This window comes from Erigeron canadensis, chromosome 8 (genome assembly GCF_010389155.1).
Source record: "Erigeron canadensis isolate Cc75 chromosome 8, C_canadensis_v1, whole genome shotgun sequence".
NCBI lineage: Eukaryota > Viridiplantae > Streptophyta > Magnoliopsida > Asterales > Asteraceae > Erigeron > Erigeron canadensis.
The window spans coordinates 49,477,283-49,489,097 of record NC_057768.1 but is presented as its reverse complement, the minus strand read 5'-3'; the positions used below and the strand labels follow the sequence as shown (position 1 = coordinate 49,489,097).

The 11,815-nt window shown below is 33.6% G+C and overlaps 1 protein-coding gene across 1 annotated transcript; it reads right to left on the bottom strand.

Annotated features, from left to right (window-relative positions):
* Positions 1–10,652: 10,652 nt before the first annotated feature.
* On the bottom strand, positions 10,653–11,225 carry LOC122611041 (ethylene-responsive transcription factor ERF026-like). The gene has a single exon (XM_043783993.1). The coding sequence runs from the start codon at positions 11,223–11,225 to the stop codon at positions 10,653–10,655; it is 573 nt and encodes a 190-aa protein (XP_043639928.1).
* Positions 11,226–11,815: the final 590 nt, after the last annotated feature.

Genomic DNA, 11,815 nt, shown 5'->3' with positions numbered 1-11,815 from the left:
GGGGGAGTTGCTTTCAATCAATATATTCGTTAATCTGAAAAAAGAAAAGAAATGGAACTTGAGAGGGGTAAAAAGGAATTCTGATTTAAAAAAAAAAGCGTTTAATTAATACGTTAAACACTGTCAATCTTTTGATAAAAAAGCTTTTGCACTTAATGATGCCAAGTTTTTGAAAGATTTTTATCTAAAAAAAATGCTTTAAAGCTTTTCATCAAATTCAATTAGGACAACCCTATTCGTTAAGTCTTTTGTAAACTAGGCTATTGAAAAAACTTTTGCTCCAAATCTCCAATGATAAAAGGTTAAAAAATACTCAAAAACTATCAATTTCGATGTAAATACAGATAAAATAGAGTGTTTATTTTTTTCAATAGATTAAAGTTCAATAACATATTCAACAACAACAAAAAAAAAATTCTAATAGAAAAAACTTTTGAAAGTTTTTTTTTTTTATAGATTAGACCAAGGTTGTAGAACTCGGGGATCGGATCGGGACGTTAACGTACACACATGCAACAAATGTAAGGGTATGTATGTATGTATGTATGTTTAAGCAAATCACCAGATCTGGGATTTAAGACGTAAGGGATTAAAGGTGAAAACTCAACATATATTAGGATTTGTGAAAAGACCATCCTACCCTCACACTTGTTGCACATACCTTTGTTAATGACCAAAAACTCACGTCGTAAGAGGGAAGGACCACAATTTCAAATTTTTGCCAACTTTAAGGTAAACATAGATAATTTTTACAATTAAAGAATTGAAAATGAAAAACGTGTCAACTTCATAAACAAAAAAAATAATTTACTCAAAAAATCAAAAAAGTGAAAAAAAAAAAAGTAAAGAAAGAAGACGCATTTAATCAATTACTCAATGAAGATGCTCTTTGAGTTGCTATAATGGAGTTCATAATATGCGTTTGTATGATAGACCATTGGCACAAACTATTTTAGTAGAAAATGACAATCATTTTCATACCCCTTTCATTCTTTTAAATTTCAAATATAAAAATGTTGCTGAATGAAGCTATACCTTCAAATTTCTCTGAAAAGTGTGAATTAAATATCACAATACGGGGTCTATGCTATGTTATCTTAACCGAATTCACGCTAAAAAACCCTTCATCCAATTCATAATAGAAGAGAAAACCCCTTAATTGTCCACCCAAATAGACGACAATATATATATATATATATATATAGGGGAAAGATAATTTGAGACCAACTAAAAAAAGTCCAAAAAAGGACCATTGATTTTCGTAACTTACACACCACCATCATCATCTACTACGATATACAAGACTTTTTTTTGTAAAAACACTAAGACTTTCCAGCGACGGGCCCACAGAAAAATCATGTGTAAGTTAACTTACACGTGTGTAAGCTACACATGTGTAAGTTAACTTACACATGATTTTCTGGTGGGCCAATCGCCGAAAAGTCTTAGTGTTTTTACAAAAAAAGTCTTGTATATCGTAGTAGATGATGATGGTGTACAAAAATCAATGGTCCTACTTGGTCCTAAAATAAGAGGTGGTCCATATATATATATATATTTTGAAGGGATCAAGTGAGAACCAACATATACGGTGAGAACCGTGAGAACCATTGAAAAATCATCTCTAAGGGCTACGTCGTTCTCACGAACAGATTATTGAACGTTCACGAATAGATTAAGGGCTATGCCCATACCGTAACAACCGTCACCATCTCTTGGATCGTCGCCCATCAAATCCATACAATTCCCATATGCGTCCGGTGACAACCCCTTTAAACAGATGTAGGGCAACGCCCGTACTGTATCCATACGTTTTCTTAACACGTAACCCATATGATTTTTTACAGAATTTTTTTTTTTTTTTTTGGAATGAGTTTTTGTTAAAAGAAAATAAAAAACAAAAAAAAGTTTCAAAAAGTGAAAAATAATAATTAAAAAGATAAAAACTACACAAAAATAATTAAAGAATGAGAGAAACTAGTGGTTCTTACTGTTCTCTCCATATTTGTGGTTCTCACATAAATCTTACCATATATATATATATATATATATATATATATATCTAATAAAACAATAGTTATCCTAGATTTTTTAAAGTCATCCAATTCAACTTAAAGCTATTTTTAGATTTTGCCACATAAGATATTTCATATGTGTTATCTTTATGAATTTTTCCCATTTAATATATATACTACATTCCTTTTTTGTTACAATATCAATAAATTAAAATCACAACATATTGTGAATAAAATAATCAGTTTTTAATTTGTTTCCAAATAAATAATTGCTAGCACCTTTTTTACAATATATAAGTTTGTTAATTACTAACATATAAAACGTCTATATCAATATGTGTTTTATACTAAATCAATATAACAAGTTTATTTCACAAAATTGTTGTTGCTAATTGTTTGTATGTATTCTAATATTTTGTTTGTCCACTCATTTATGCGGTGGATTTGACTATTAAGAAAATTTTGAATATTTGATTTTTAAATATTTTCAATTATTTTATATAATTTTTTATCTAAACGTTGTTTATTAGAGATTTTATTGATTCAATACTAACAGTTTTGAAAATATAATTCAAGAACCACGCATCGTACGGGGTAAAAATCCTTATATATATATATATATATATATATATATATATATATATATATATATATATATATTAAGGGAAACCTTGTCATTTAAGAACTTGATTCTACCATAATCAAAACCCTAATGAAAAAACTTCCTTATCATTGGGCTATTAACTCAAAATAGCTATGCACTCAATTTAACTACAATTTATGTATAGATAACTGAATTAATTTAATTTATAGTTGTAAAAAATAATAGTAGCTATACGGCTATACGAAATTTATTTGGAAAGCCAATGCTAATAAGTATTACTCCATTAGTCATAATTTAAATATGGGTTTTGCTAAATGAAGCAGTGCATTAATTAGTTGTACACTTACCATAAAATTCAGTAGGTGGATTTTTAATATGAAAATGTACAATTTTTTTATACACGTTAAATAAAACCTTAAGGGTCTTATTTAGCATTTTCCATTATATATTACCGTCTGTTTTGAGTCTTTATATCGTATCTTGAACTGTAAATATATTTATTTATTCATGTTATTGTTATAAAATATATCAATAAATTGAATTTAAATATATATTTTATTGGTATAATTTTTATTAAACTATTTAAAAAATCAAACTAGGAATTGGAATGACGGCAGTATTATATTTTTTACACGTCTGACTATAATTCTAAGTCATCGGTTGGCTACATATATAGCGGTGTGTTCTCAAATTTTAAATTTTAACCTTTTAATGGTTTGACCTAATTAAATTTAAAAAGGAAAATTTTATAAACCATCTGTCATCGTATGCAGAATTCTAGTATAATCTTTTTGGAAAAAAGAAGACGAAATTACGAACCACATGGCCACCACCATGTCATTTACTCTTTGGTTAAGTTAAAATAGTATTTAATTCAATTTTATAAAGCATCAACTGGTTCGTCGACGTGATATTATAATCGAAGAATAAAAAAGCGTACTCACTGTTTTGCTAAAGTTGAACTAATTAATAAAGATTTCCAAAATCATGAACATTATATTCTTCCTTAATTAAGTATGCCTTTTGTTCTCTATTGTATAGCCCAACAGATTTCAATAGCCAAAAATGGTACTATCGTAATTGAGAAAAGGTATTAAAAATCATCGGCAGAAAATTAAGACACCGAAGCTTAATTGGTTCTTAGGCACCTACAATGTCAAACACAAACTAGCTATCATTTATATGCTAAATTTTATTTAAATGTTTAAATAACCGGTGAGAGGTCTATTAAATGTTATTTTAACTGGATGTGCATGATAAGTCTTTCAATGAACAAATTCTCATTTAAAATTTTGAGAAAAAAAATATATTATGTGAAAGCTCAAATTTGAGATCTTAGAGGGTAAAACTCCCCCTCGCTCATCACATGACAAACCGGTAGTCAATACGAGTAGTCAATCCACCTAAATAAGTTAGTTTTATAACTAATAGATAATCATGAATTTATTATAACTTATTTTTGTGCATATATTTGTGCATATCTCTGTACTTACTATTCTCCTTAATTTTAAGAATTTACTATTATTATTTGTAAACATCTTCATTATATATAGATATTCCACCCATCGATAGGGGTGTGGTTGATTTTATCTTATTTCTCAACCCTAATTATCTACTAAACTCCTGGGATCTTCAATGTCGACACATCTTCTTCTCAAGACTCTATCTTTTCCATGAATACCATGTTTCAAATGCTCATCATTAAACTAAGTTCTACGAAATATCTTTTATGGAAAAATCACATGCTTCCCTTATTCTCCTACTAGAAGCTTTCAGGCCATATTCATGGTTCTTCCCCTTCCCAGACACCCACCAAAAAAGTTGACGACAAGTCTGCTCCAAATCCAGATTTCTCTTCATGGTATGAATCAGATCAAAGGGCTGTTATTCTTCTTCACTCTTCCCTCACAGAAGAGGCTACTGCCGAGGTACTTGGTCTTACCACCGCCCGTGAAATTTGGCTTGCCTTGGAGACTGCATACAACAACTCGTTTGTGGAAAGAGTCCACCTCCTTCGGGATTCTCTGCGGCAAATGAACAAAGGTACATCATCGGTTTCTGACTATGGTAAGAAGTTTAAGGGTGTTTGTGATCAGCTTGCTGCAATAGGACATCCGGTTGGTGAGATGGATAAACTACATTGGTTTCTTTGTGGTTTAGGCGTCTCGTTTGAAAGCTTTTCCACTACCATTAGACACATCAAACCTCCACCGACCTTTCGTGAGTTATTATCACAGGCTGAAAGTGAAGAGATAATTTCTAAATCCTTGCATGACTCATATACTACTCATGCAGTACCCTTTATGGCTGACCATTCTCGTTCCAACAACACTACCAGGCATCGTTCCAATAATTTCTCTCGTGGTGGCAGTCACAATAATTCAAGTGGTGGTCGTAGCCGTGTGGGTCGTCGACCCCCACACTGTCAACTATGTCGAACTAATGGACATTATGCTTCTTCATGTCCTGACTTGCACTCTTATGCATCTCAGGCATCCTCGTCAGCTGCAAATATGGCGCAAGCATTCCATGCACAATGCCATGTTACTGAGAATACTCTTGATTGGTATGTTGATTCTACAACAACGACACACATGACACCTTTTCCGGGTAATATTTCTCATTCAGCTCCTTATTCGGGTAATGTACATGTCGATTTTGGCAATGGTAACAAACTCCCTGCTTCTCGTACGGGTAGTTTTACAATTTCGAACAATATTTTATTGCGTGATGTGTTGGTTGTACCTAATCTCACTAAGAGCCTTTTATCTATTAGTAAACTCACAAAAGATCATCCAGGACAGGGCAACCAAGCAAGTGATTGCTCAAGGAAGATGTGGGGATGGACTTTATGTGCTTAGAGATGAACCAAAAGCCTTAGTTGTTGTTTCCAGTGGTTCGCACAAAGCTTCTTTTGAATTATGGCACAACCGTTTGGGCCACATTTCCTTCGATGTTATTTCTATGTTGAATAAGTTGGGTGCTTTACATATTATTTCAGTGTTACCAAAACCTATTATTTGCAAATCTTGTGAACTTTCAAAAGGACAAAGATTACCTTTTGCTTTGAATTCAAAACGTTCATTACATCCACTAGACTTAGTAGATTCTGATTTGTGGGTACCTGCTCCTATTTCATCCGATGGATACCTTTATTATGTTATTTGTGTAGATGTTAGTTTTACCGGTTGTTTATCCTAGGGCTTATGTTTTAGTGTTTTAGTTAGGAATATAACAAACACAACTATCCAGGAAAATAAAGGTATTTCAAAGTGATGGGGGCACTGAATTTGTCAACCATACTGTTCGTACGCGTTTAGAAGGAAATGGAACTTTTCACAGGCTTTCGTGTCCATACACGCCACAACAAAACGGTTGTGCCGAGCGCAAGCATCGCCATATTGTTGAAACCGGGTTAGCTATGCTATTTCATGCTTATGTACCTACTACTTATTGGGTTCTTGCTTTTAGCTCTGCCACTTATATTATTAATCGCATGCCCACCAAAGTTCTGGACAACAAATCTCCTTTTCAACTTATCTACTCCAGCATGCCAAATTATGGGAATTTTCGAGCTTTTGGTTGTCTAGTATATACCTATCTGCGTGATTATTCGTCACATAAACTAGCTCCAAGAAGTACTCCTTACATATTTATTGTCTATAACTCTCAATACAAGGGATACAAATGTCTTGATCCAAAATCCTCTCGTGTTTATGTTACACGACATGCTCGGTTCGATGAAAATTTCTTTCCTTTTGCAGGCACTACAAGTCATCTTGGTTTGTCCACATTGGATTTATCCACTTTTCTAGAAGAAAATATTGGTTGTCCTCCTACAGAACCCCTGACTTGCTTTCCACCTAGTCCACTTTTGGCACCTATTACTTTAACATGTCAACCATGTGGGCTTTGTAGGGCACCGCCTGATATCTCTCAGCTTCCTTCAGAGTCAACAAGCCCAACCTCACCAAATTTAGATCATTCCACCAGTAACCCATCCATTTATGCTCTAGCAGCTCCTGACCCGGTCTTACACTCTACTGAACCAGTTACTCAAATCATTGCACCTACCGAAGGTAGCACTATCTCACCATATGATAACCCGTGGAAAGTCTGGTATCTCTAAACCTGTCCATCGACCTGATTATGCTACTTTATTGATACATGGTTTGCATGCTGCTTTGTTAACTACACATGAACCAAACAGGTACAAATCAACAGCCAAACACCCACAATGGATGGCCGCTATGCATGATGAAATAGTAGCCCTTAGGCAAAATAATACTTAGACATTGGTTCCATGTCCTTCTTCATCTAATGTAGTTGGTTCTAAATGGGTATATCACGCCAAATATAACTCAGATGGATCGGTAGAACGTTATAAAGTACGACTTGTGGCTCAAGGTTTTACCCATATTCATGGTATGGATTACTTTCACACCTTTAGTCCAGTTGTCAAAGCCTCAACAGTTTGTATTGTACTTTCTCTTGTCGTATTAGATAAGTGGCATTTGCTAAAACTTGATGTTAAAAATGCATTTTTGCACGACCATTTAATTGAGGCGGTTTTCATGGAGCAACCACCTGGGTTTATTAATTCCTGCTTTACACATCATGTTTGCAAGTTATCTAAAGCATTATATGGCTTGAAGAAAGCTCCTCGTGCGTGGTTTCGTCGTCTTAGCACATTCTTGCTTTTAAATGGATCTGTTTGTAGCCGGGCTAACACTTCTCTATTTATCTTTGTACGAGACTCTTTCATCATGTATTTGATGGTATATGTCGACGACTTGATTCTCACTGGTAACCAAGAATCTACAATTACTTCCTCTATCAATCGTCTTAATAGTGAGTTTGCCATTAAAGACCTCGGTGATCTTAACTATTTTCTTGGTTTAGAGGTTGCATATACTGATGATGGGCTCTCTCTTAGTCCGTCCAAATATGTTATTGATATTCTCACAAGAGCAGGTTCACTAGACTCGAAACCGATATTCACTCCATTAGCTTCTCATGAGGTTTTCACTTCAGATGGCTCCCCTTTTTCAGATCCAACTCTTTATCGCTCATTGGTTGGGGCACTTCAGTACCTGACCATTACTAGACCCGACTTGTCATATGCTGTTAATCAAGCTAGTCAGTTTCTTCATGCTCCAACAGATGTCCATTTTCAATGTGTAAAACGAATTTTACAATATGTCAAAGGCACCATCTCTTTTGGTCTACATTTTCGTCGTCTACAAAACAACAATATCGTATTCTGATGCTGATTGGGCTAATTGTCTTGACACTCAACGCTCTACATATGGCTATTCTATTTTTCTTGGTGGAAACTTGGTGTCTTGGAGTGCAAAGAAACAACCAACTGTGTCACGATCCAGTTGTGAATCTGAATATCTGGCCATCGCCAACACTGCTGCAGAGATTGTTTGGATTACGCATCTTCTTCGGGAACTTCATGCTTTACCTCCTGATGGACCTACGCTGCTATGTGACAATAAAAGTGCTTTGTTCATTACTCAAAATCTTGTTGCTCATAAACGTGCTAAGCACATCGGCCTGGATTATCATTTTGTTAGAGAATTAGTTGCTTCAGGTAAACTTTACACTAAGTTTATTCCAACCAAGCTTCAAGTGGCTGATGTCTTCACCAAGAGTCTTCCGCGTGCTCATATTGAACGCTTTCACACCATGCTATGTCTCAGTCCACCACCGTTTCGCTTAAGGGGATAATAGATAAGCATAAATCTATTATAACTTTTTTTTTTGTGCATATTTCTGTACTTGATATTCTCCTTAATTTTAGGAGTTTACTATTATTATTATTTGTAAACATCCTCATTATATATAGATAGGGGTGGTTGATTTTATCTTTCTCTACAATAACATATATTAATATTAATTATTCATTCAAGTTTGGTTCATAAACGTGTTAAACAATTAACCAAAAACTTATATTAAAAATTAAAATAAAAAATTAATTGTCTAATATTGATAGATGGTAAATACAGGATTAAAATCCTTTGATCAAACTTTACCCATCTAACATTATTCTAATAATCTATCAAAACATTTGATGGTTGGGCCATGAGGGATAAAGTAAACGAAACAAAATGGGACATCATATATTTGACCCTTCTGTCACTTTATTATCCCATAATCTTTCATGAAACAAGTTTAGGCATTTAACTTTCTGACAATATGATACGAGTACTACGCACATGATTGTGATCACCATGGTCCATGACACATTGACACGTACATCAGGTGAGATCACTTTATCAAAAATTAGGAAAAGTATAAATCTTTTTAAAAAAAAAATAAAAGTCCCACTAAAATCATAAATATTTGAAGGATGAGAGTCCAAGCCATAAACAGCACAAAATGGCGCACCAAAACTATTTATGTAACATTATATTATAATAATATAATATAAGAATTTTACAAATATAACTACACTAAATTTTCTTTTCAATTTTATTATTTGATTTTTTAATTGTAATCTTATCTTATTTTAATCTTCTAATTTAAATCTAATCTAAATCTAAATCCAAATTTACTCATAAATCTTATCTAATCTAAATCTAAATCTAATGTAATCTAAATTTAATCTAAATCTAAATCTAAATATATAATATAAGGCAGTTGAACTAATTACTTATTAACCAATCATATCGCTCAATTTCTTCAAATTGACTTTCGTTTATGTCATCATTTAAATTAACTGAAAATTAAATATCTTAATAAATATTGTCCAAATATATTATTAAATTTTTATTTATATTAATTTGTAAAAAAAGTTTCATTATTTTATACTTTTTTGTTTTTCATTAACTCATATTTATTTTTAGCCATCAACTTAGGGAGATTTTTTTTTTAAAGTTACAATTGGCACTCTAATCAAGAGTCCTGATTGTTATCAAAGAATATGAAAACAATCCTAATTGTTATCTAATTATCATAGAACATGTGATTGATAATAAACCTATTCGTGTCATGAGTCCGTATCATGATCAAATACATATATTTGAATGTCAAGTATAGGATCACAAGTATGTATATTTAATTCTTAATTATCTTTCATAATAATATCACATTATGAGTACAACTGGTTTAAAAATTTTCTATAATAGAGAAATTATTGTAGCATATGTCTTGTGAAATGACTACGAAAAATAATTCTATCAATATGTCTCAGCTAATAATGACAGTGACGAACCTGTGATTATTTTATTGCAACTTGCAAAGTATAACACTTAGAACCGTATATCTTCAAAATTATAAGGTTTTATGAATTAAATGTATGAAGTTCTAATATTGATAATATCGTAATTTCCGTGTCCAATGCTGGACACGGGTTTAAAATCTAGTCACTTTATTATGAGAAGGATATTTAGACTAATAATTTAAGAGAATATATATTATTATCCTAAAAATAAATCATTTACGAAATGACTAATTGTAGAATAAAAATATTAAGAATTTTAGAAAAATGTTAAAAGCATAAAACATAGATAAAAAAATTTATATCTTTCTATATTAAAAGTCCACCTTTAAACTTGTTTTAACAAACCCATGATTTTATTATAAATATAACGCAATAAGGAAAGCTAAAAAAACCCAAAACAAAAACAGGGGTAAAAAATTCACATGGAAAACATATATGTCCCACGAACATCAGCCAGCAAAGCAGGCCGGTTTACTTGTTTTACAAATCTGCTTACCACACCAATCAAAGAAACACTACTATGCATGCAAAATTTTCAGAGCGCGTTGGACAAATGCGTTATACACTACTCATATAGAGATTGATCATGGATCATAAAGACCGATTAAACAATCGGTCTATATGGCTACTAGTTTCTGTCATGGAAACCGGTAGTCAACCGTCTCTATGCTAAACAAAAAGACCGGCTCGATCTTTTATATGTATATATAAAACTATAAAAGATCCGTGTAGGAGCATATGCATATGCATGCAGAGGTAGACCACTTGCAGGGTACCACGTACTATACGACTAATTAATTTATCAATAATTCCACAAATTATGACAATCAGTAGAGGGCCCCTGCGATGGATAATCGGTAGTGATTTGCGGTGGCGGGCTCATCAACATTCCTTCCGCCATATCCGCCAACAGATTCGGCATCCCGAAAAGGGTATCTTCATCGACATCCACATGATGCAGCTGCTGCTCATGATCATGATCATGATCATCTACTATTAATAACGAGCTCCTTCGATCATCAGCGGCAGCTGCTGCTGCTGCTGACCTCATCAGTTGGGCTGCAGCCCCAGCCGCGGTCCTTATCAAAGCAGGCTCTGGCAAAGCCGGCACGGAGTAGGACCCGGCAAAATCTGGGAAATTCAACATGCAATCGGTGCCTTTGAGTGACAGAGCAGCCACATCATAAGCCGCGGCAGCCATCTCTGGGGTGGCATAAGTCCCAAGCCATATGCGTTTGCTTTTACGCGGCTCCCGTATCTCCGAAACCCACTTCCCGTTACTACGACTCCGTATGCCGCGATAAGTCGGGTGTCTCCCTGTAGTGGCGGCACCACTACTACCAGAGGTTGCTGTGACGGAAGAAGAGGCCCTCATTATGTACGTATACAGTACTGATTGATTGTTTCAATTAGATAGATATAGTTAGGGCCCTTTTGGTAATTTTAACATAGTATTATTGAATTGAAATTAAGTGGCTGGGGAGAACTGCAGGCGTTCTATTTATCGACTAATTATTCCACACTAGAATTGCCTCTAAATGGAAAGGAAAAAAAATCAAGTGTTTTCAATTAAGAGATAGTTAACTGTTTTAGATAGATATAGTTAGGGCCTTTATGGTAATTTTAACACACGATATATGAAATTTAAGTGGTTGGAGAGAATTGTGGTCCATTTATAGATACAACCATGTAATATTTATAGACTTACAAAAAGGTCCACACTAAAATTGCCTTTAAATGGAAAGAAAACAAATTTTGTTTAATTAGGAGTGTGAATGGGGTAATTGATTAAGATTAAATAATTATCTGGGATAGGTGTATCTTACTTATTAGCTTTGTACCCGCGCGATGCGGCGGGAAATAAGAAAAAAACGCCGGTCAAGTAGCGGGTACCGTGTTATTAAATGAATGTATGATTCACCTCAAGCGGTAGATGCCGATTTCTTCGGCGGGGATGGTGGGTTG

What these genes read in the sequence shown, in the direction of transcription:
- LOC122611041 (XM_043783993.1), bottom strand. Translation starts at nt 11,225, where the DNA reads ATGAGGGCCTCTTCTTCCGTCACAGCAACCTCTGGTAGTAGTGGTGCC.